Source organism: Periplaneta americana, chromosome 2, assembly GCF_040183065.1.
Source record: "Periplaneta americana isolate PAMFEO1 chromosome 2, P.americana_PAMFEO1_priV1, whole genome shotgun sequence".
NCBI classification, from domain to species: domain Eukaryota; kingdom Metazoa; phylum Arthropoda; class Insecta; order Blattodea; family Blattidae; genus Periplaneta; species Periplaneta americana.
This window is the reverse complement of record NC_091118.1, coordinates 26,292,277-26,318,968: the sequence shown is the minus strand read 5'-3', so window position 1 is coordinate 26,318,968 and position 26,692 is coordinate 26,292,277. Positions and strand designations below refer to the sequence as shown.

At 37.5% G+C, this 26,692-nt stretch overlaps 1 protein-coding gene and 1 long non-coding RNA gene across 4 annotated transcripts in view; one reads left to right on the top strand and one right to left on the bottom strand.

Moving 5' to 3' along the window:
• LOC138695251 (uncharacterized) overlaps positions 1–5,187 on the top strand; it is a 21,164-nt gene extending 15,977 nt beyond the window's left edge. For 2 of the 3 annotated variants that reach the window (XR_011331098.1, XR_011331097.1), the window contains exon 6: positions 4,937–5,187. This is a non-coding gene — a long non-coding RNA (uncharacterized lncRNA). The remainder of the gene's footprint in view (positions 1–4,936) is intronic. The other variant, XR_011331099.1, reaches the window with a different exon arrangement.
• Positions 5,188–14,191: 9,004 nt separating this feature from the next.
• On the bottom strand, positions 14,192–26,005 carry LOC138691112 (sarcoplasmic reticulum histidine-rich calcium-binding protein-like). Its single transcript, XM_069812832.1, has 5 exons — positions 25,864–26,005; positions 25,235–25,397; positions 24,189–24,351; positions 23,350–23,518; positions 14,192–19,461 (listed from the first exon to the last, which is right to left on the bottom strand). The coding sequence occupies exon 5, from the start codon at positions 15,099–15,101 to the stop codon at positions 14,589–14,591; it is 513 nt and encodes a 170-aa protein (XP_069668933.1). The 5' UTR covers positions 15,102–19,461; positions 23,350–23,518; positions 24,189–24,351; positions 25,235–25,397; positions 25,864–26,005; the 3' UTR covers positions 14,192–14,588.
• Positions 26,006–26,692: the final 687 nt, after the last annotated feature.

The window sequence follows — 26,692 nt, the reverse complement described above, 5'->3', positions numbered from 1 at the left end:
TTTGTGATTGTCTTCCACATAAAAGTTGACATCTTTGGCAGTTAAAATTAATGAAAAAATAAAAAATTGTTATTTTTGAGTTGTGACAATCTTCTTCCAAGGCAAGGATATGTAAAATTATTAACAATCACTATCATAACCTGACGACTTGAAGGAAAATCCCTGTAAAAGACGAAGACTTATGGTCTCTTCAATTTTTTATTCTTGCATTATCTGGGAGGGTGTGTTTAGGCATCACAGCCAATAGAAGAAACTCCTTATAATACTGCCACAAGGTCCACACCTGTGGAGTAACAGCACGTCTGACTGTGAAATGAGGTGGCCCGGGTTTGAATCCTGGTTGAGGCAAGTTGCCTGGTTGAGGTTTTTTTCCAGGGTTTTCTCTCAACCCAATATGAGCAAATGCTGGGTAACTATCGGTGCTGGACCCTGGACTCATTTCACCAACTTTAGCACCTTCGTTCTCTTCAGATGCTAAATAATCTAAAATGTTGATACAGCGTTGTAAAATAACCCATTAAAAAATGCTGTCACAATTACAGATTTGTTTCTGCCCTGTCTGTAGCTAGAAAGATTCCATTAACACTACCATTGCAGGTAGCTAGTCAACTCCGTTTCACAGAGTAGGTTTAACAAACCTTAAGTAGACCTGAACATTGCAAATTTCATTGTAGCTAAATGTGTTTTGTATCTGCTTTACATGGATGTAGAAATTCCGAAATACCGATTATTTATTTTACACTGCTTGTGTCTATAAATGTATCATTTCAAAAACTATATACAGATACTGTTTCACAAGCAATGTCTGTATTGGGTCAAAATTCAGTTAGAATGTGTTGTAACAAGAAATTAATCTAATCTTCAAAGTAAAGGTCGTTAGATTCTATGAACTATCTTTCAGGGAGGTTTGTTATCCTGCAATGGAGCAGCTTTATAATCTTGTTTCTACTAATCTCAAACTTTATCACCTCCATTTTATATTATTTGTACAGTGAAATCTCTCCTTACGGACACTCCCAAGATACGGACACTCCTCATATACAAACAGATTTTTATGTCCCAACTGAAATAATATATAAATAATGATAGATTTAACTCTCGTTTATGGACACACCCAGACACGGACACGGACAACTGTTTCAAGTTCTAAAGCTTGTTTTACGTACGGATTGTGGACAGAACTTGGATTTCAAGACCTAATGTGTTACAAAAATTGAAAATTTAGTTTTGAGAACTGTACAGAAATTCCTTAACATGAAAGAAGGCAATAAGGGTCTCGTAGGCTACCAGTAGCCCAGCTGGTGGAAGGGGTGGATAAACAAAATCATAAAATTTAACCTGTCTGATGGGTCCAAAGTTTCTGCAATCGTGAAATTGTATTCGACACATGATAGGAGTAGTAGGATTATTCTCTTCACTTCAATCTGTTGTTCTGTTTCGAGAGACATGGCACCTGAACGTAAAGGTTAAGTTGAAAACTGTAAATTACAGTACTGCATAACTGTAGACCTTGAATAAAATTGAATGGCACAGTACTGTATTTTCCTTTTTCGGTCTTATCTACTGTAGTTCAAAATTGCAAAGAATTTACTGCAGTGCTGTGTACTGTATTTAGAATTAAACTACAGTAATACATTTCATTTTAAAGCATGAAGGGATACATAAATTTACTGCAGTACTGTGTACTGTATTTGGAATTAAACTACAGTAATACATTTCATTTTAAAGCATGAAGGGATACATAAATTTACTGCAGTACTGTGTACTGAATTTAGAATTAAACTACAGTAATACATTTCATTTTAAAGCATGAAGGGATACATAAATTTACTGCAGTACTGTGTACTGTATTTAGAATTAAACTACAGTAATACATTTCATTTTAAAGCATGAAGGGATACATAAATTTACTGCAGTACTGTGTACTGTATTTGGAATTAAACTACAGTAATACATTTCATTTTAAAGCATGAAGGGATACATAAATTTACTGCAGTACTGTGTACTGAATTTAGAATTAAACTACAGTAATACATTTCATTTTAAAGCATGAAGGGATACATAAATTTACTGCAGTACTGTGTACTGTATTTAGAATTAAACTACAGTAATACATTTCATTTTAAAGCATGAAGGGATACATAAATTTACTGCAGTACTGTGTACTGTATTTGGAATTAAACTACAGTAATACATTTCATTTTAAAGCATGAAGGGATACATAAATTTACTGCAGTACTGTGTACTGAATTTAGAATTAAACTACAGTAATACATTTCATTTTAAAGCATGAAGGGATACATAAATTTACTGCAGTACTGTGTACTGTATTTAGAATTAAACTACAGTAATACATTTCATTTTAAAGCATGAAGGGATACATAAATTTACTGCAGTACTGTGTACTGTATTTAGAATTAAACTACAGTAATACATTTCATTTTAAAGCATGAAGGGATACATAAATTTACTGTGAGATTGGGGGAGCCTCCCTCTGTCCAGATTTGGACAGATTTTTACGTCCCTTCGATATCTGTAAATGAGAGGTTTCACTGTATTAACAAATTGACGACTGTCACATGATTACAATAAGCATTAATAGCCATAGTCTCCTGTAAATTTCATTGCCCAACTAACTTAGTGAAAATCATTAAAATCTTACAAAACATCAAACTTAAAAACATTACTGATGACATGACCTATTAGCTTGTGTGTTCATTTTGCGTATGAGTTTCAGCAGATTGAGCAATGCTGTACTCGTATTTTCCTCCAATCCCCTCACTTCCCCAACAATTGATGCTTTAGATGATCAAGCCAGGGTTTTACTTCAGTTTTCCTTGGATGTGGGATGTACTGTGTAGATTACATTACCAGTTATAGAGTGACCAAGTGTTGAGTCATATCAGAGAAATACTGAAGGAAATGTCTTAGATCAAGGGTTGTGAGCACAGAGCACACTGGGGCTAGCCTCTCTTACCTGCTGAAAATGCAGTGCACTATAGTGCTCTTGTAGCTGCTAGCGGGTATGCTCTCTATCTCTCCCTGTTGCATGACAGTGCACATGGGATGGCACCGTGTACCCATTGCACATTTCAGCGAGTGCTGATGACCACTGTCTTAGATCATTCATGATGATCTCAGAGTGCGTGTCAAATCAGATGAGCGAATCTATGAGGTATGAAATGTGAGAAATGAGAATTTAGTAGTGGATATCCTTTTATTGAATAATATGTGAATGCAGGAGAGAAAGTTGTGAAACACATTTATGTGTGTCTAGGTTCCACTTTTTTTCCCAAAAAAAAAATTGAGGTTGAAATTGGGATGGGGCTTATTAATTGTGGAACCAGGTTTTCTATCCCTTTAAGTGTACCCTATTGACCTTTTCAATCTGCAGGGTTATATCAGTTCTGCTCTGTATATGTGACCAGATTACTACATGAATTGTCCACACCTGTAGAGTAATGGTCAGCGTGTCTGGCCGCGAAACCAGGTGGCCTGGGTTCGAATCCTGGTCAGGATAAGTTGCCTGGTTGAGGATTTTTCTGGGGTTTTCCCTCAACCCAATATGAGCAAATGCTGGGTAATTTTCGGTGCTGGACCCTGGACTCATTTCACTGGCATTATCACCTTCATTTCATTCAGATGCTAAATAACCTAGATGTTGATACAGCATTGTAAAATAACCCAATAAAATAAAAAAAACTACATGAATTGAATTCTTAAATATTTTGCATCATAAAATTGGAATGCATAATATTGACTTTACATATTGTTATTGAAATGCATATTATAACCATAATAGTTTCTGTTCTTGGTTTATTTTGGGTCAGAAATCTTCAGCAAATTGCACCTCGTTTACTGTAAGTTTTTCTGTATAGCTCCTGTTTACCTCACATTTCAAAAACTACAATCAGTTGTACAGATCTGAATGATGAAACTTGTGGACCAGGAAGGAATGTGGGTGGGCTGAGTATAGTACTAAGTAGGATGTCACAACTAGGTAACTTTCTTCATTGTTGTGCCATTAGGCAGCGAAAGAATTCATAGCATTGACACATGTAGCACAACATCCTCCCACATGAAGTTGTTTGTATTACAAAATTTCGTCCACACCTGTGGAGTAATGGTTAGCATGTCTAGCTGCTTAACCAGGTGGCCCGGGGTTCGATTCCTGGTTGGGGCAAGTTACCTGGTTGAGGTTTTTTCCGGGGTTTTCCCTCAACCCAATATGAGCAAATGCTGGGTAACTTTCGGTGTTGGACCCCACTCTCATTTCACTGGCATTATCACCTTCATCTCATTCTGATGCTAAATAACCTACTAAAATAAAAAAAATACAAAATTTCTTTCTCAAATTTGGGTTGGTGCCTATACATGGGCTGGATGTATAAATATGGTAATTGTGGGTGAATTGTGGTTTATGCATGAATGATGTTAGTTCTGTAATTTAAGCACAAACTGACATAAAACCTACAGCATTGACCTGCTTCAGATATGGCTTGTTTCTTGGTGACACAGTAATAGGTGTTTTTCGTAGAAATTCCAGGAAGAATTGAAATTTGTTGTACACCCTTTGATACAGAAATATTAAGCATTGAATTCTGAGGATGAAATCAAGTTGTAGCAGTGATTTAGCTCTTTCTGCGCTTTGAATCTGTAAATTGTATGCATGTAAACACATTGCACATGATTCCTGAGCTATTCTGAGGTGGAAGTTACTAAGTCTGAACATGACCAATTTCTGTGTTGAAGGGTGTACAAAGATGCACAGCTAATTTTTTTTCTAAATTCCACTTTTCCTAAACTATTTACTCTAAAATTCGTTCTTGAGCCAGAATGCTAGTGACCACTAATTCTGTGATGTTGCTGATTTCTATTTTTGCACTGTCAAAGAAATGGAGCAGATTTCTTATAAGTTTGTTCTCTTTATTTACAGATTTGCTGCATCCACTACAAGTTTGCAGTGTAAGCAGGATTCTTGGTTCCAGTGCTGACAACTGAATCTATCTACTGAAGACTACTATATGGAAGTTCTGAAGAAGCATTGTAATTTTGTGAATGTGAATGAACAGTGCATATAGAGTTATAAATTGAAGTGTGGAACTTGTTAGTTTGAAAGTCTGTGTGAAATTTACGAATAATAAATTGTAATGGTTGTAATGACTGGATTTATTTGTGGATTAGAATATAAATACCCAATACCCACCCTCTAAAAAAATTTTAATTTTCCCGCCAAAAAAGATAGAATATATACGCTTTATAGGGCTTTTATAGTGGTTGCTAGCAGGGCATGTGGAGAGCAAATGAAGCCATTTATTTTCTAAGTGCTGCTTATATAGGCTACAGTAGAGAACCCTGGTGGGCAAACTGTACACTAGATACTTCATGAATTTATTCTAAGTCCTGAAATTCAATGGATGCATTTATTTTCTGAACTTGTGTACACTAGAGACCTCCAGTGTACAAGTTCAGAAAATAAATGCATCCATTGAATATCAGGACTTGGAATAAATTCATGAAGTATCTAGTGTACAGTTTGCCCACCAGGGTTCTCTACTGTAGCCTATATAAGCAGCACTTAGAAAATAAATGCCATCATTTGCTCTCCACATGCACTGCTAGCATCCACTATAAAAAGGCCTATAAAGCGTATATATTCTATCTTTTTTGGCGGGAAAATTTTTCAAATGAAAAGGGATTCCCCTAGGAAAGGTGGCAGTTGTAGGACACAAAGAACATAAAACATATACTCTTTCCTAAAAATTTTTAATGAGCTAGCACAATTCACATTACAGTACAATATAATCTCCATGTTACAAAGATATACATGCACAATCTCATTTCTTGCTAAAATTTAGCTTTAACAAGTTACACCATTCACTATCTTGTATTCCTGTAACAGAATTTAATATTAAAATACCTATTCCACACAACAGTGTATTCCTGCATTAAGAGAGTTAACATTGTTGATAAATTGTATTGCAGCTACACATGTAACAATAAATCATAGCAAATCTGCACATGTAGATGGTAAAGCAATGTAGATATTTTGCTTTGCAGTTTTATCATAAAATTTGAACTGGCAGCAGCCAACCATTCAGTTCTAATTGATTGTTGAGTAAAACAATTCATTCTGTCAGTTTTAGCAACATATCTCAGACCAAAGCACAAAATCACAAGCATTTGGAACTACAAATGAATTTTGTCTCTGGGAAACAAAATCTAAATATCAAGACTGCAACAGAACAAAATGTCACCTACAATAAGTTGATTGAAAAATAAAAAAACCCACCTACCCTTATGCATTCTGCATTTCTGCAACTTTCATCAAATGAATTAGACCCAAAACTGTATGTTGTCAATGACATATTGCTCACACAAATATCTATGCCTTGTGGATCATAAGAGGGTATACTTCATTACTGTGCTTAAATCACTACAATTTATTGTTACATGTGTAACTACTTTTACACAAAAAGAGCCCAAGATTAGACTAAAATGACAGTGAACACTGACCAAGAAAATTAATTTTCTCTGGAGGAAGAATAATCAATTGCATCTAATTTTTTACAGCTCATCAGGATAATATACTTAATTTCATTTTTTAGAAAACTTTTTTCTACTCTATGCCATTTCAAATATTAAACTGCAGAGAGCTACATTCTCAGCAGAATGTGTAGAGAAGCTACTGTATATATAGCACCTGCCATTTAGAAAGGTGTCTCAAAAAAGGACAGTGCTAGTGAAAGCACTTACTTCTCAAGGATTTGAAACACACACATCAGCTCACAGCACTTGCACAAGATACTGAATAACTGTGGTCAGTCCAACTGCATACTGCTTTTTTAAGACATTGCAATGAAAACTAGATTTACTACCGTGTGATACAAAAGTCACTTGCCAAATGGGAAAAGCAAAATATTTTCAAATTACTAATATAGCACCATAATAAAAATAAGTGATGATAGAGATCACAACATCGACCATGGTGCTTTTCAAGGCTACATTGTGATCCTTGTCACAGTTCATGCTGTGGTTGTGCTTATTGTCCCTTTGTCATGGTCCTTGTGATGCTTATCATTTTTCTTGTTGTCCACTTAGAGTTTATCATGGCCATCATCCTTGTATTGCTTATCATAATCATTGCTGTCTTGGTTGTGGTGCATATCATGGTCCTTACTGTCATTGTTGTCGTCGTCCTTCTCATGGTGTTTATCAGTCATTGTCCTTGTGCTTATTGTCATTGCCATCTATGTCATGGTTCTTCTCATGGTCATGGTTCTTGTGATTTTTATTGTGTTCGTGGTCCTTGTCATGATATTTATTGTGATTATAGTCCTCGTCATGATCTTTATCGTGGTGGTGGTGCTTGTTGTGATCTTTATTATGGTCGTGGTCCTTGTGATCTTTATTGTGGTTGTCATTCTTGTCATCCTCGTCATGATCTTTATCGTGGTGGTGGTGCTTGTGATCTTTATTATGGTCGTGGTCCTTGTGATCTTTATTGTGGTTGTCATTCTTGTCATCCTCATCATGATCTTTATCGTGGTTGTCGTCGTCCTTGTCGTGATCTTTATCGTGGTGGTGGTGCTTGTTGTGATCTTTATTATGGTCGTGGACCTTGTGATCTTTATCGTGGTTGTCATTCTTGTCATCCTCATCATGATCTTTATCGTGGTTGTCATTCTTGTCATCCTCATCATGATCTTTATCATGGTTGTCGTCGTCCTTGTCGTGATCTTTATTGTGGTTGTCATTCTTGTCATCCTCATCATGATCTTTATCGTGGTTGTCGTCGTCCTTGTCGTGATCTTTATCGTGGTTGTCATTCTTGTAGTGATCTTTATCGTGGTGGTGGTGCTTGTTGTGATCTTTATTATGGTCGTGGTCCTTGTGATCTTTATCATGGTTGTCATTCTTGTCATCCTCATCATGATCTTTATCGTGGTTGTCGTCGTCCTTGTCGTGATCTTTATTGTGGTTGTCATTCTTGTCATCCTCATCATGATCTTTATCGTGGTTGTCGTCGTCCTTGTCGTGATCTTTATCGTGGTTGTCATTCTTGTAGTGATCTTTATCGTGGTGGTGGTGCTTGTTGTGATCTTTATTATGGTCGTGGTCCTTGTGATCTTTATCATGGTTGTCATTCTTGTCATCCTCATCATGATCTTTATCGTGGTTGTCATTCTTGTCATCCTCGTCATGATCTTTATCGTGGTGGTGGTGCTTGTTGTGATCTTTATTATGGTCGTGGTCCTTGTGATCTTTATCGTGGTTGTCATTCTTGTCATCCTCGTCATGATCTTTATCGTGGTGGTGGTGCTTGTTGTGATCTTTATTATGGTCGTGGTCCTTGTGATCTTTATTGTGGTTGTCATTCTTGTCATCCTCGTCATGATCTTTATCGTGGTGGTGGTGCTTGTTGTGATCTTTATTATGGTCGTGGTCCTTGTGATCTTTATTGTGGTTGTCATTCTTGTCATCCTCGTCATGATCTTTATCGTGGTGGTGGTGCTTGTTGTGATCTTTATTATGGTCGTGGTCCTTGTGATCTTTATTGTGGTTGTCATTCTTGTCATCCTCGTCATGATCTTTATCGTGGTGGTGGTGCTTGTGATCTTTATTATGGTCGTGGTCCTTGTGATCTTTATTGTGGTTGTCATTCTTGTCATCCTCATCATGATCTTTATCGTGGTTGTCGTCGTCCTTGTCGTGATCTTTATCGTGGTGGTGGTGCTTGTTGTGATCTTTATTATGGTCGTGGTCCTTGTGATCTTTATCATGGTTGTCATTCTTGTCATCCTCATCACGATCTTTATCGTGGTTGTCATTCTTGTCATCCTCATCATGATCTTTATCATGGTTGTCGTCCTTGTCGTGATCTTTATTGTGGTTGTCATTCTTGTCATCCTCATCATGATCTTTATCGTGGTTGTCGTCGTCCTTGTCGTGATCTTTATCGTGGTTGTCATTCTTGTAGTGATCTTTATCGTGGTGGTGCTTGTTGTGATCTTTATTATGGTCGTGGACCTTGTGATCTTTATCATGGTTGTCATTCTTGTCATCCTCATCATGATCTTTATCGTGGTTGTCGTCGTCCTTGTCGTGATCTTTATTGTGGTTGTCATTCTTGTCATCCTCATCATGATCTTTATCGTGGTTGTCGTCGTCCTTGTTGTGATCTTTATCGTGGTTGTCATTCTTGTAGTGATCTTTATCGTGGTGGTGGTGCTTGTTGTGATCTTTATTATGGTCGTGGTCCTTGTGATCTTTATTGTGGTTGTCATTCTTGTCATCCTCGTCATGATCTTTATCGTGGTGGTGGTGCTTGTTGTGATCTTTATTATGGTCGTGGTCCTTGTGATCTTTATTGTGGTTGTCATTCTTGTCATCCTCGTCATGATCTTTATCGTGGTGGTGGTGCTTGTTGTGATCTTTATTATGGTCGTGGTCCTTGTGATCTTTATTGTGGTTGTCATTCTTGTCATCCTCGTCATGATCTTTATCGTGGTGGTGGTGCTTGTGATCTTTATTATGGTCGTGGTCCTTGTGATCTTTATTGTGGTTGTCATTCTTGTCATCCTCATCATGATCTTTATCGTGGTTGTCGTCGTCCTTGTCGTGATCTTTATCGTGGTGGTGGTGCTTGTTGTGATCTTTATTATGGTCGTGGTCCTTGTGATCTTTATCATGGTTGTCATTCTTGTCATCCTCATCATGATCTTTATCGTGGTTGTCATTCTTGTCATCCTCATCATGATCTTTATCATGGTTGTCGTCGTCCTTGTCGTGATCTTTATTGTGGTTGTCATTCTTGTCATCCTCATCATGATCTTTATCGTGGTTGTCGTCGTCCTTGTCGTGATCTTTATCGTGGTTGTCATTCTTGTAGTGATCTTTATCGTGGTGGTGGTGCTTGTTGTGATCTTTATTATGGTCGTGGTCCTTGTGATCTTTATCATGGTTGTCATTCTTGTCATCCTCATCATGATCTTTATCGTGGTTGTCGTCGTCCTTGTCGTGATCTTTATTGTGGTTGTCATTCTTGTCATCCTCATCATGATCTTTATCGTGGTTGTCGTCGTCCTTGTCGTGATCTTTATCGTGGTTGTCATTCTTGTAGTGATCTTTATCGTGGTGGTGGTGCTTGTTGTGATCTTTATTATGGTCGTGGTCCTTGTGATCTTTATCATGGTTGTCATTCTTGTCATCCTCATCATGATCTTTATCGTGGTTGTCATTCTTGTCATCCTCGTCATGATCTTTATCGTGGTGGTGGTGCTTGTTGTGATCTTTATTATGGTCGTGGTCCTTGTGATCTTTATCGTGGTTGTCATTCTTGTCATCCTCGTCATGATCTTTATCGTGGTGGTGGTGCTTGTTGTGATCTTTATTATGGTCGTGGTCCTTGTGATCTTTATTGTGGTTGTCATTCTTGTCATCCTCGTCATGATCTTTATCGTGGTGGTGGTGCTTGTTGTGATCTTTATTATGGTCGTGGTCCTTGTGATCTTTATTGTGGTTGTCATTCTTGTCATCCTCGTCATGATCTTTATCGTGGTGGTGGTGCTTGTTGTGATCTTTATTATGGTCGTGGTCCTTGTGATCTTTATTGTGGTTGTCATTCTTGTCATCCTCGTCATGATCTTTATCGTGGTGGTGGTGCTTGTGATCTTTATTATGGTCGTGGTCCTTGTGATCTTTATTGTGGTTGTCATTCTTGTCATCCTCATCATGATCTTTATCGTGGTTGTCGTCGTCCTTGTCGTGATCTTTATCGTGGTGGTGGTGCTTGTTGTGATCTTTATTATGGTCGTGGTCCTTGTGATCTTTATCATGGTTGTCATTCTTGTCATCCTCATCACGATCTTTATCGTGGTTGTCATTCTTGTCATCCTCATCATGATCTTTATCATGGTTGTCGTCCTTGTCGTGATCTTTATTGTGGTTGTCATTCTTGTCATCCTCATCATGATCTTTATCGTGGTTGTCGTCGTCCTTGTCGTGATCTTTATCGTGGTTGTCATTCTTGTAGTGATCTTTATCGTGGTGGTGCTTGTTGTGATCTTTATTATGGTCGTGGTCCTTGTGATCTTTATCATGGTTGTCATTCTTGTCATCCTCATCATGATCTTTATCGTGGTTGTCGTCGTCCTTGTCGTGATCTTTATTGTGGTTGTCATTCTTGTCATCCTCATCATGATCTTTATCGTGGTTGTCGTCGTCCTTGTTGTGATCTTTATCGTGGTTGTCATTCTTGTAGTGATCTTTATCGTGGTGGTGGTGCTTGTTGTGATCTTTATTATGGTCGTGGTCCTTGTGATCTTTATTGTGGTTGTCATTCTTGTCATCCTCGTCATGATCTTTATCGTGGTGGTGGTGCTTGTTGTGATCTTTATTATGGTCGTGGTCCTTGTGATCTTTATTGTGGTTGTCATTCTTGTCATCCTCGTCATGATCTTTATCGTGGTGGTGGTGCTTGTTGTGATCTTTATTATGGTCGTGGTCCTTGTGATCTTTATTGTGGTTGTCATTCTTGTCATCCTCGTCATGATCTTTATCGTGGTGGTGGTGCTTGTGATCTTTATTATGGTCGTGGTCCTTGTGATCTTTATTGTGGTTGTCATTCTTGTCATCCTCATCATGATCTTTATCGTGGTTGTCGTCGTCCTTGTCGTGATCTTTATCGTGGTGGTGGTGCTTGTTGTGATCTTTATTATGGTCGTGGTCCTTGTGATCTTTATCATGGTTGTCATTCTTGTCATCCTCATCATGATCTTTATCGTGGTTGTCATTCTTGTCATCCTCATCATGATCTTTATCATGGTTGTCGTCGTCCTTGTCGTGATCTTTATTGTGGTTGTCATTCTTGTCATCCTCATCATGATCTTTATCGTGGTTGTCGTCGTCCTTGTCGTGATCTTTATCGTGGTTGTCATTCTTGTAGTGATCTTTATCGTGGTGGTGGTGCTTGTTGTGATCTTTATTATGGTCGTGGTCCTTGTGATCTTTATCATGGTTGTCATTCTTGTCATCCTCATCATGATCTTTATCGTGGTTGTCGTCCTTGTCGTGATCTTTATTGTGGTTGTCATTCTTGTCATCCTCATCATGATCTTTATCGTGGTTGTCGTCGTCCTTGTCGTGATCTTTATCGTGGTTGTCATTCTTGTAGTGATCTTTATCGTGGTGGTGGTGCTTGTTGTGATCTTTATTATGGTCGTGGTCCTTGTGATCTTTATCATGGTTGTCATTCTTGTCATCCTCATCATGATCTTTATCGTGGTTGTCGTCGTCCTTGTCGTGATCTTTATTGTGGTTGTCATTCTTGTCATCCTCATCATGATCTTTATCGTGGTTGTCGTCGTCCTTGTTGTGATCTTTATCGTGGTTGTCATTCTTGTAGTGATCTTTATCGTGGTGGTGGTGCTTGTTGTGATCTTTATTATGGTCGTGGTCCTTGTGATCTTTATCATGGTTGTCATTCTTGTCATCCTCATCATGATCTTTATCGTGGTTGTCATTCTTGTCATCCTCATCATGATCTTTATCATGGTTGTCGTCGTCCTTGTCGTGATCTTTATTGTGGTTGTCATTCTTGTCATCCTCATCATGATCTTTATCGTGGTTGTCGTCGTCCTTGTCGTGATCTTTATCGTGGTTGTCATTCTTGTAGTGATCTTTATCGTGGTGGTGGTGCTGCTTGTGATCTTTATTATGGTCGTGGTCCTTGTGATCTTTATCATGGTTGTCATTCTTGTCATCCTCATCATGATCTTTATCGTGGTTGTCGTCGTCCTTGTCGTGATCTTTATTGTGGTTGTCATTCTTGTCATCCTCATCATGATCTTTATCGTGGTTGTCGTCGTCCTTGTCGTGATCTTTATCGTGGTTGTCATTCTTGTAGTGATCTTTATCGTGGTGGTGGTGCTTGTTGTGATCTTTATTATGGTCGTGGTCCTTGTGATCTTTATCATGGTTGTCATTCTTGTCATCCTCATCATGATCTTTATCGTGGTTGTCATTCTTGTCATCCTCGTCATGATCTTTATCGTGGTGGTGGTGCTTGTTGTGATCTTTATTATGGTCGTGGTCCTTGTGATCTTTATCGTGGTTGTCGTCGTCCTTGTCGTGATTTTTATTGTGGTTGTCATTCTTGTCATCCTCATCATGATCTTTATCGTGGTTGTCGTCGTCCTTGTTGTGATCTTTATCGTGGTTGTCATTCTTGTAGTGATCTTTATCGTGGTGGTGGTGCTTGTTGTGATCTTTATTATGGTCGTGGTCCTTGTGATCTTTATTGTGGTTGTCATTCTTGTCATCCTCATCATGATCTTTATCGTGGTTGTCGTCGTCCTTGTCATGATCTTTATCGTGGTTGTCATTCTTGTAGTGATCTTTATCATGGTGGTGGTGCTTGTTGTGATCTTTATTATGGTCGTGGTCCTTGTGATCTTTATCGTGGTTGTCATTCTTGTCATCCTCATCATGATCTTTATCGTGGTTGTCGTCGTCCTTGTCGTGATCTTTATTGTGGTTGTTCTTGTCATCCTCATCATGATCTTTATTGTGGTGGTGGTGGTGCTTGTTGTGATCTTTATTATGGTCGTGGTCCTTGTGATCTTTATCGTGGTTGTCATTCTTGTCATCATCATGATCTTTATCGTGGTTGTCGTCGTCCTTGTCGTGATCTTCATTGTGGTTGTTCTTGTCATCCTCATCATGATCTTTATCGTGGTGGTGGTGCTTGTTGTGATCTTTATTATGGTCGTGGTCCTTGTGATCTTTATCGTGGTTGTCATTCTTGTCATCATCATGATCTTTATCGTGGTTGTCGTCGTCCTTGTCGTGATCTTCATTGTGGTTGTTCTTGTCATCCTCATCATGATCTTTATCGTGGTGGTGGTGCTTGTTGTGATCTTTATTATGGTCGTGGTCCTTGTGATCTTTATCGTGGTTGTCATTCTTGTCATCATCATGATCTTTATCGTGGTTGTCGTCGTCCTTGTCGTGATCTTCATTGTGGTTGTTCTTGTCATCCTCATCATGATCTTTATCGTGGTGGTGGTGCTTGTTGTGATCTTTATTATGGTCGTGGTCCTTGTGATCTTTATCGTGGTTGTCATTCTTGTCATCCTCATCATGATCTTTATCGTGGTGGTGATGCTTGTTGTAATCTTTATTATGGTCGTGATCGTCGTGATCTTTATCATTGTCTTGGCCCATGTCGTGATCTTTATCTTGTTCGTGGTCCTTGTCATGATTTTTTTATCATGGTCATGGTCCATGGCATGATCTTTATTGAGGTCATGGTCCTTGTCTGATATTTATCGTGGTTGTGATCCTTGCCATGAACTTTATCAATGCTATAGTCCTTGTAGTGATCTTTATCATGATCATTGTGATCTTTATTGTGGTCGTGGTCCTTATCGTGATCTTTATCGAGGTCGTGATCCTTGTCATGGTTATAGTCCTTGTCATTTCCTTTATCATTGTCCTTGTGATCCTTATCATGGTCGTGATCCTTGTTTTGATCCTTATTGTGGTGCTTGTCATTGTCCTTGCATTTGTCCTTTTCGTGATCCTTATTATTGAACCTTATTGAGGTCCTTGTTTTTGTTATTGTCCTCGCCTTTCTCATGGTTTTCATGGTCTTGGTGCTTGACATCCTTACCATGGTCGTAACTAGGGTCTATGTCGTGGTTCTTACCATGGTCTACATCGTGGTTCTTATCATGATCATTGTTGCCATGCTCATGATCCATATCTTGGTCTTTGTCACTGTCGTTACCATGATCCTTGTGATGTTTATCATGGTCCTTGCTGTCTTTGTTTTGGTCGTTCTTGTCGTGATTCTTATCATGGTCTATGTCGTCCTCATCATGATGCTTGTTATTGTCCTTGTCATGGTTCATCCTATGGTTATTGTGAGTCTTAACATGGTTCTTGTCATTGAGTTTATCATGTCCATGTTCTTGCTGGTCCTTATCATGATCTTTGTCTTTGTCGTGCTCCTTATTCCCTTTTTCAAGGTTTTCGTCATGGTTTTGGTCTTTGTCGTGGCCCTTATCATGAGCCTGGTCATGGTTCTCATGGCTCATGTCTTGCTCCAGTCACTGTCCTCATCCTTTTCCTTGTCATGGTCCTCGTTATGTTTGTTTTGGTGCTATATTTATCAGTAATATTGTTTCCACCTTTTAGCAAGTAACTTTTGTGTCACATGGTACAAAAGATGAAAGAGCATACACATAAAGTGAGACCGATACCAGAAATAGACAACTGATAACATTTTGCACTGGTTGTGACAAGAGTGGGGATTTGGTGAAAATACTAATGTGTTGCCAGAAATCTTCCTGCATGACTATGCTTATACAAGCTTTCACCTTCCACTTCCTTTACAATTCAACTGAAAAACCAGCACATCACTTCAGAGTAACATTCATAGATTCAATGACTTAATGAACATGCACACAACCAGTTTCATCAATCTCTGTAATATTAACAACTATTAAATCTCTTGTGCATTTAACGTCCCATATTTTAATGTTATTAAGTATAACGAGTTGCTAAAAAAATTTTTAGTAATGCAGGTATAGCCTATATCATATTTTCCAGTGCAATTGAACAAGTGGATTTCAAACTGGCCTAATTCCAAATGACAACTTATGAGACAAATGACAAAAACTGATAAAATAAATTTGACACCCTTAGGTTCTGCATGTTTTTTTTTTTCCAAACAGATCTAAGTCAAGACTTAGGGAAGTCTGTTAAATGAACTTACACAGTTATATATAGGCTTGACTAGGATAAATTAAAATGTTACTAAAGGAAGTTAAAATCTTAAGAAAAGAACTTAGGAGTCCACCTCTTCAATTGCTCTATCAAAAATACTTGAAAAGTGAACAATATAAGAATAATGAGCCCAGAACAAATTATGGTAACCCTCTGCCCCCTGGCATATGGACAGTAGAGGCTGGCAAATTTTCAAAAAATGGTAATTTTGACTTCCCAAAACAGACTGCTCTACGCAAGGAGAACGATGGGGCTTAGTCACCCACCCTTTTCACTGTAGCATCCCCGCATGTTTTCTACTAATCAGTAAAATCGAGCAAATCCATTGCACTTTCTCCTAGCCTTATTTTTTTTACCTACATAAAAAGTTTCAGTCTCTAATCTCCCAAAATAATGGTGATGTCGAGGAACGGGATGTAGTGTTGTATTCCTCCTTGACTCTCTTCGGGTACAATAGTATCAAAATGGGACTCCTGAACACAAGCTGATTTTCGAGAAAAAAATACCAAGCTTTAAACCTGTATTCTGCCAACATTCTCGCCGCCATAACTCTGCCGTATGTACAGTGAGATCAAATCTGAAAGGTTCGGTGAATAGTGCTCCTCGAACTCTATCCATAATGTAAAGGACATCTCTCTACCCCCAGACATATGGACGGTAGAGTCCAACAAAGTTTCAAAAAATGGTAATTTTGACTTTCCAAGACTAACTTTACTCTACACAAGGAGAATGATGGGGCTCAGACACCCGCCCTTTTCACTGTAGATCCCCGCATGTTTAGTACTAATCACCAGTAAAATCGAACAAATCCATTGCACTTTTTTCTAGCCTTATTTTCTGATGTACCTAAAAACTTTCAGTCTCTAATCTCCTGAAATAATGGCGATATCGAGCATCGGGATGCGGTGTTGTATTCCCCCTTGATTCTCTTCAGATACAGTATCATCAAAATGGGAATCCCAAACACAAGCTGATTTTGGAGAAAAAAATACCAAGGCTTTAAACCTCTATTCCGCCAACATTCTCGCCGCCATAACTCCGCCGTATGTGTAGTGAGAACAAAGCTGATAGGTGCGGTGAATAGAGCTCCTCGAACTCTATCTGTATTGTAAAGGACATCTCTTTATTCCAGACATATAAACAGTAGAGGCTGGCAAAGTTAAAAAAAAATGGCAATTTTGACTTTCCAATACAGACTTTACTCTACCCATGGTGCACAACCTGCGGCCCGCCACTATGTGTGCTGCGACCCGTTAGTAAAGTTTCAAACTTAAAATTTAAAAAAATATTTGAACAGACACTATTAATTACTATAATTTACAAGAAGAAGCAGGATAGACATCCAAAGTATGCCACGAAAGAGTGCAGTGGCCCTATTTAGAATAGAAGTTGGACATGACTGCCTCGCCGAACATCTACACAAGATACACTGCCTTCCTTCACCAAGGTGCACATTTTATCAAGAAGATGCCATATTGAATAAATACCACTTGGAAAATTGTAAAGGACTGACGGGCAATGGTCTGACTACATTATATTGGGAAGCTAGGGGGAAAATGATGCAGATCAAGTAATCCCCAGTGTCATTGGAGAACAACAACATAATTTACAGTAATCACTAATTAGTAAGACATTAAATTTCATTTATTATTGGAGGATGTTTGCAGTCCTCAAATAGAACATTTTTTAAAATACTAGCTCGCAGTATTCATAAGGTTGAGCACCCCTGGTTTAGCACTTCTTGAATGACAATGGAAACGAAATTCATAGTTGTGAAGGGCTGTCATATTCATTTAGTTGAAAAGAGCCTGAAGACATAAATCTAGATTTCGCTCTACTTCTAAGTTGCAATCAACAGTACTTCTTTTAATTAAGATGAAATAAATCAAGCAATAAAGTAATAAATTTGTTGAAACGGTCTCTCTAAATCTCCAAATGATGGATTATTATTTCTTAGGTCCCACTAGCCAAATCAGATGTTATTAGATCCTATCACACTCTCATTTTATTCACCGAAACGTGAATCATGAATGAAAATTGAAATTTAGAGACTGCAATATAGAAACAGAATACTTTCGAACTCAACAGAGCATCATTAACTTCCATCCAAGGCAGCAACTGTTTATAGTCTAAGATTCTATGCTTTAAACTTATTCCATTTGCAGGCATTTAGAGCATGAAGTTACTGCTGCCAACATTGCAGCTTGCAGACCACAATATTTGCTTTTTGACAATGCCGAACACCCAAAATATTTTTATAACTTGTCTATGGTATTTAGACATGAATGTACTTACAAATGGCTTTCAAGGAACCCACAGGTTCATTGCGCCCTCACACAAGCCCATCAGTCCCTATCCTGTGCAAGATCAATCCAGTCCATACCATCATATCCCACCTCCCTCAAATCCATTTTAATATTCTCCCATCTACGTCTCGGCTTCCCCAAAGGTCTTTTTCCCTCTGGTCTCCAACTAACACTCTATATACATTTCTGAATTCGCCCATACGTGCTACATGCCCTGCCCATCTCAAACGTCTGGATTTAATGTTCCTAATTATGTCAGGTGAAGAATACAATGCGTGCAGCTCTGCGTTGTGTAACTTTCTCCATTCTCCTGTAACTTCATCCCTCTTAGCCCCAAATATTTTCCTAAGAACCTTATTCTCAAACACCCTCAATCTCTATTCCTCTCTCAAAGTGAGAGTCCAAGTTTCACAACCATACAGAACAACCGGTAATATAACTGTTTTATAAATTCTAACTTTCAGATTTTTCGACAGTAGACTGGATGCAGATGTAATGAGAATATATTAATGAGGCACCCTAGAATCTTACAACGCACAATAATGATTATAACTTAACAATTCTTTAGGTCCATGCAGTGGCTGAGTGGTCTAGATAATCTGCCATGAAGACAGTCTGAATTCGAGTCTCAGTCACTGATGAGTCAGTAGTGATAGTTGTGGGGGACAAGATCGCAGTTGTGGTTTTTGTGAGGGTTCTCCAGTTTCCTCATATTAGGCTTCAATATCATTCTGTCCGAAGTCTGTTCCATTATCATTTCATAGAATTCCCCTGTCACCAGCTGGCTACGCAGGGAGGGGTTGATCTAGGGACAATAAGGGTGGCCTTCTAGAAACCAGAGTGAAGCTAATCATAGAGTAGTCAGCTGCTGTAATTTGGGAATGAGCCTAAATATCTACAAGAACGCAGTGCTGGGTCACTGTGAATCCTTCGAAGCATATCAGTGACGTTAACAGTCCATTAGTCAACAAAATACTAACTACATTGGAGAAACGCAAGATATTTAACAGAGTGACAAATCATTAATAAATTGTTAGTTGATATCTGTTAAGGAATCTATCAGATGTTGATGAAACTGGCCATCATTGTATATAATTTAATAATTCCACAGAATGGAGAACCTAACTATTGAGTCCAATTTATATAATCTGAACATTTGTCTCAGTTGTCTATTCTGTTTAACCCTCTTACTTATCCATGTAGATCTGCACGTTCTTTTCAATATAGTGTGCATTTTAATACATTACATTATAATTCATTCCAATGATGACATTCCTGTTGAAATCCTTCACTTCTTCATAACAGTCTTGCTCGTCGATTTCAGGAAAAGCTGTGGTCCTCTCCTGGCCCGCAGAGAAATGATCTGGAGAAGTCGAAAAGAATGTCAGTTCAATGTTAGGTGAAACGTAATTATCTATTTTAGAACTTATTCTTATTCCTTTGAATTGATCTTGGCGTAAACAGATGATTTATTGAAAAGTATGCATTGTTGGCCATGTGTATCCTTTATTGAATTTGAACCGATTCATCATTTTGTTTATTTACTATCAAGCTCGGATACCGGTATTTAAAGTTTTCCTGTCTTTCTATATCTGTTTATTTAATTGAAATACTTTATCATCTATCTAGTTTCTAGTTTGCACTACGTACTACAGTAGAACCCTGATTATCCGGCACCCTATTAACCGATTGGCGGATTATCAGACTGTCTATTTCTCACTCTTTTGTTTTTTTTTTTCTTAAAAAATAAATAATTTACATGAAGTATTGTTTTGTGCAAGTAGGTTCTACACATGTTTTTACTAGAGAGTGTTATTATAAGCCTTTATCGTTACACAACATTGTCTACTGTTCGAATTGCCGTTCTATAATATAACTTGTACATATAAAATGTTTTTCACGGCTGTTAACAGAAAACGTGTTGTGCTAAGTATTGAAAAAATGGAAATAATTTGAATGGTTTGAGAAAGAGGAACTGTGGCTTATCTCACATCAGAATATGAGATTGGAGTTAAAACTGCGTGATTTAATAAAAAAACAAGGATAAGGTGTAAAAAATTATGTAAATCTGCAACATGAGACCTCCTTTATTCCTATCTTTCCTGGGACAGTCATTACAAAGGGCTTCCTTAAAACCTGTCGTTGACAACCAGAGGTAAATTAGTGAACTTCTGATCCACTACATAGCAAGTTAAATACAAGACCATGGAGGAAATTACAAAATCTTTCATGATACGGATTAACCAATTTTTTCGATCAACCGTTCAGTCCATCCCCTTCATTACCGCGGATAATAGAGGTTCTACTGCATTTTAGTTTTATTCTTTTTTATACTCAGGCCCACCTCCTTAGCTTTCTCCTTTAGATCTGTGTAATACTGCTTCTACTGCCTTTTTGGATCTTCCAAAAATATTGATGTCATCGTGAGCATATCCTACTAACTTAACCTTTTGAATAATAGTTTTTTTAATTGGTTATTTAACGACACTATCAACCACGAGGTTATTTTAGCATCGATGAAATTGGTCATAGCAAGATGAGGCCTAGGATTCGCAAAAGATTACCTGACATTCGTCTTATGGTTGGAGAAAACCTCTAAAAAAACCAACCAGGTAATCAGCCCAAACGGGAATCGAACCCATGCCTGAGCGCAACCCCGGATCAACAGGCAAATGGGCCACTGCCTAAGCTTTTTTTTTATTGGGTTATTTTACGACGCTGTATCAACATCTAGGTTATTTGTCTGAATGAAATGAAGGTGATAATGCCCGTGAAATGAGTCCAGGGTCCAGCACCGAAAGTTACCCAACATTTGCTCGTATTGGGTTGAGGGAAAATCCCGGGGAAAACCTCAACCAGGTAACTTGCCCCAACCGGGATTCGAATCCGGGCCACCTAGTTTCACAGCCAGACGCGCTGACCGTTACTCCACAGGTGTGAACTACTGCCTAAGCTACACTGGGACTTTGACTAATAGTTCAGAGAAATAATCTATAAATAAAAACAATACTCACAATACGATAAATGAGCTGAATTGTTGCAAAACATGTGAAATATAACGAGTAAATTATGTGTGAATTTCGTGACATTCATATGTCCAATCTTGTTGAAGTCTAAATTTAGTCTTCAAACTCTTCTTAAAATACTCGTAACAAAAATTACAAGAGCTGAGCTATACCTCTCAATCAGATGCCAGTATTTCATGTTAGCATGCTTTTATTCACTCAATTTTACGTTAATCCGAAAATATACAGCCGTTACGTTTTTCTTGTGAAATAATTTACTATCCTTGAAAATAAATTTAAAAAAAAGAGTTTGCACTTCACAAGTTAAGTATATTACTTGTAATGAAAAGCAATTAATACTGACAGTGTGGTAAAAGATACAAGGGTAAAGGTATCCCCGTCCATGCCATGAAGGCACTTGGGGGGGGGGGGGGCATGGAGGTAGAGCCCCATGCTTTCCATGACCTCGGCACTAGAATGAGGTGGTGTGGTTGGCACCACGCTCTGACCGCCTTTTACCCCCGGGAAAGACCCGGTACTCAATTTGATAGGAGGCTGAGTGAACCTTGGGGCCGTTCTGGAAGTTTGGCAACGAGGAAAAAATCTGTCACCACTGGGATCGAACCCCGGACCTTCCAGTCCGTAGCCAGCTGCTCTACCAATTGAGCTACCCGGCTATCCATTGACAGTGTGGTAGGAATAAAAAATATTTTTAGATACGAACTAATAAGTTTAAAAATCAATAGTTTTCAGCAGACTTGTGAAAATAATATTCTACATTATGTAAATAACTTGTTCCAAATTCAATAAGTAATTCAATAATATGAACATAGTCAAAATATAATTCCAGTACTATAACTTCAAATGAGTGTATCATGTCGCTTAGCATTAATTACGAATAAATATCAATAGAATGCAAAGCATCAAGGAAACTTTGTGATAATCAGGGAGCGAAACTTGTTGCCTGATGAAACAGGTTTGCTGTTACTTTACTGTAGGTGCGGGTTTGTTTACTTGCGCGTGAGTAGTCATGGTCAGCAGAGGAAAGCAATAGGCAAAGACCACAGATACCCACATAATGACATGAAGTGTACAATGGATATACCGTAGTAATTTTTAATAATGTGGGGAAGTGGGTAGGCAAATTAATTAACCATTTCAGTTTGGACTTATAGACTGAAATACAAGAATTATTTAAGCATTTCAGTAAACTAGTGATTCAGAAAATTGAAAAATATGAGTTACATGATTCTTATTCATTGTTTGTAAATTTAAATGATTTATTCAACCCAGCAAATACTCTACAGATAAATGTTGATAATTTTAATGCACTCACAGATTAAATCTTTAAGTTAAGAATTTCATTTACACTGAATAATTTTGTCGTTCGATTCGATGTAATCTGAAATATTATATAAATTATTTATTTTATTTTATTTTTTATGTTAAAATTAATTTATTGTTTTTGTAAGTGTTGATTAACTTTTTTTTTTAAAACAACGAGTTATTTCAATCAGTCTTCTTAATGTACCGGTATCCAGCTGTTTGCTGATAACATAAAGTCCACTGTAGTCTATTCAGTAACGAGTTACTTCAAGGATATAAAAAGTACTGATTGCAGTGTAACATTTGTTTCTTTGAAAGAAACAGTTTTGAAACGATCATCCAACACTTTCCATGTAAAAGTTGACATGATTGAGTCATTACGAGCTCTCATGTTGAATTACCCTGAATTTACACCTGCTGTGTTGAAATGTGTTTGGGTTCCTTGTGCATCTGTTGAATAAATTGATGTATGAAACCTCCAACATTATTTTTACGCCTAATATGTAATATACTGGTAGGGTTTTTTTTCACGCAAAAATCTCTTTCTAATTTATGCAAAATTACTGCAATTATCTTACAACTAATTAGCGATAAAATGCAAAACATATTTTTATCACGATTATTTTCGAAGTTAATACGGAGTTCTGGCCCATGATGTAAGTTACTCGTCGCAGTTGATAAAACGTCGTACAATAAGCAATTAAAAAAACTTACTCGTAAACCAAGTAAACAACGAACAACTAAGACACAGTAGTTCAACAGGGCACGATCCACACCGCCTTCTACCCATATTGTACCGGTAGAGGGACTCTAGAACACAGTTAACCTGAAACCACTTGCCTCTCTCCCATCGGGCAACAAGTTTCGCTCCCTGGTGATAAGTTTTGAAAGAGAGTAGCCACCTCAGTATCTATACTTACCAGTTCATGCAGGTTTGCTGGCTGGGGTGTGATCCGGAATTGCCCCGTGTTTCCTGCTTGAGTGCCACTCGACTATGCATGTTGCTCTATGCAACAAGAATCGCCATCTTATCTTCTCATCAAGTAGCTCCAGAAATTGAACACCTACTCCAGAATTGCCCCTGAACACCTGAAACAAGACGGATTACAATACTCATATGTTTTCTTATAAAAGTCTTACAATATTTAAGTTCCGAGTTTGGCAATGAAGAAAGAATAACTTAACTTATTGCTCCTTAGCAATATAGTAATTTTGTATTTTTGTATCGCACTGGTTGAGTGGAAGAGAAGGCCGAATGGCCTTAACTCTGCCAGTTAAAATAAACCATTATTATTATTATTATTATTATTATTATTATTATTATTATTATTATTATTATTATTATTATTATCATCATCATCATTATTATAATCTTATAGATTTGTCAAGAAGTTCATTAGTGCCTAATTGCCATAATCTTCATCATATTACACATACACAGACTACCTACTTTAACAAATTATTAAAGATTCTCTAAACACTGAGTGTTCCACAATGCAATTATTTTTAAGCCAAAAATAATAAGCCTATACATTTATGAAAATGATCTTTTACATTATGCAAATATATATTTTTTTCAACTTCAAAGAGCAACATAGAAAGTAATCATACAGAATTTCAATCATAGAAATTAATTTGTTCTGTCAACTTCACATTTATTGATTAATTACGAATAAATGTAATCACTAGAATGCAGAGCATCAATGAAATTATGTGATAAGTTTTGAAATAGAGTAGCCACCTCAGTCTCCATACTTACCAGTTCATGCAGGTTAGTTGGCCAGGTTGTAGTCCGACGTGGCCTCGGATTTCCAGTGCCTCTCGACCATGCAGGCTGCTCTGCACATCAAGAATCGCCATCTTATCTTCTCACCAAGTAGTTCCAGAGATTCAACATCTACTCCAGAATTGCTCCTGAACACCTGAAACAAGGCAGATTACAATACTGATTACAACATTCTTACAATATTTAAGCTCCAAGTTTGGCATTGGAAAAAAGAGTGATAGCTTTGTCTTATAGATTTGTCAAGAAGTTCATTAATGTCTAATTGACATAATCTTCACAATTAAACATACATTTACTTTAATAAATCAATAAAGATTCTCTAAATGTTTAGTGTATCATAATGCAATTATTTTTAAAGCAAAAAAGTAATGTCTAATATTACTAGGAAATTTATAAAAATGATACATTACATTATACAAATATATTTTTTTAACTTCAATGGACAATGTAATACTACAAATGTAATCAAACATATTTCTATAGTCCCGACGCTGTTATTTCCAGCATGACTCCGCCTCTTTGCTTACATCTTAGAAAGCGAAGGCTTTATAAAGTCTAGGTAGGTAGTATCGTTCGCCATTTTTGTTCTTACGTTGCCGAGCTACCATACGAGGAATCTATTTGCCACACCGTTAAACATTATCATGTCGTAGCTCCTATGATAATAAATCAAACGCAATGTAATTCAGCAAATAATTGAGCGACAAATAACGTCTTCGTGTGCTTTCTGCGAACGCCAACGAAAGAGCTAAAATGGCGGGCGATTATATTAAGTATTTATCGAGCCTTAAGAAATGAATCAGCGAATCACAAGACGCACATGTTTAAATGTAGCCAGCCTGCAATGCGATTGGCTGCCGGAAATTAGAGCAATGGGACTATAGTAACAGAATTCAAATAATAATGTTCCGACGACATCACATTAATTACGAATAAGTGTAATCAGTAGAATGAAGAATATCAAGGAAAATGTATGGTAGGTTTTGAAAGAGAGTAGCCACCTCAGTCTCCATACTTACCAGTTCATACAGGTTTGCTGGCTGGGGTTGTGGTCTGGAGTTGTCTAATATTCCCGCCTCTCGACTATGCAAGCTGCTCTGCACATCAAGAATCGCTGTCTGATCTTCTCACCAAGTAGCCCCAGAGATTGAACATGTAGACTTTAGAATTGTCCTCGAATACCTGAAACAATACATTACAATATTTATAATTTTTTACAACAATATTTATGTTCCGAGTTTGGTATTGGAAAAAGGAATGATAACTTAAACTTGTAGGTTTGTCAAGAAGTTCATTAGTATCTAATTGCCATAATCTACACAAACATACAGGTACTTAAAAATGATTAAAGATTCTCTTAACATTTATTGGAAAGCAATTTTTTTGCATAGAAAATAATAACCCCAATAACAATAACATTTCAGCAGATTTATGACTGATATTTTACATTATGAAATATTTTTCTTTTCGACTTCAATGATTAGCTAATACTAATAACAGAATTCCAATAACAGAAATTCAAATAACAGTGCTCTGTGGACTTAACATTAATTTATTATGAATAAATACAATCAGCAGATTGCAGAGTATCAAAGAAACTACATGATAAGTTTTGAAAAAGAGTAACCATCTCAGTATCCATACTTACCAGTTCATGCAGATTTGATGGCCGGGGTTGTGGTCCGGAGTTTCCCCATGTTTCCTGCCTAGGACTGTGCATCGCCATCTTATCTTCTGACGAAGTAGATCCAGAGATTTAACTCCTACTCCAGATCCAGAATTGTTCCTGAACACCTGAAAAGATAGATTATAATACTTAATGTATGTTTTCTTACAAAATTTAAGCTCCGAGTTTGGCATTAGAAAAAGGTATAACAACTTAATCTTATAGATTTGTGAAGAAGTTCAGTGATGTCTAGTTACCATAATCTGGTAATTTTGAAGATTCGTTACACATGTGGCTAGCAAGACAGGCTATGGAGCAATGTCACATTCTTAGCCATAATATGGCCAACATAGAACAAATTTACATGGTTGGATGGTATGGATGCTCTGGTATCATGGCAATGAAGCCATCAGTAATCCTGCAGTCCAGTATTTTTCTGTGATGTTTGAGATGAAGAGGCAAAGCTTCGTAATTTTCCAGGTGGAGCTTATCCATGATTACGTCCTTTCCACATAACACACAACTGGGTGAGACAGAGATGCTGATTCTTTATAAATAGCTGCCAAACGATCATGACTGGTCAGAAGGTGGAGGGCTGCCACTGCTGAATTTCTTGGTTCTTCAGCGATGATGTTTAAATTTTGGAGAAGGGGTCCCCATGATTTATCTTTAGCCGATTCCTTTATTTTGTTCAACAATTTTTGTTTGTATTGGAATTTTTTATTGAATTTAACAGAAATAAATGATTTTTGAGTAACATTTTTTTGTATTAGGGTGCAGCCTTTCTTAGCCAGTTGATTCTCCAATTCAT

Bases quoted from the DNA above. Each gene is read 5' to 3' on its own strand.
- LOC138691112 (XM_069812832.1), bottom strand. From the start codon at position 15,101: ATGAGCCATGAGAACCATGACCAGGCTCATGATAAGGGCCACGACAAA.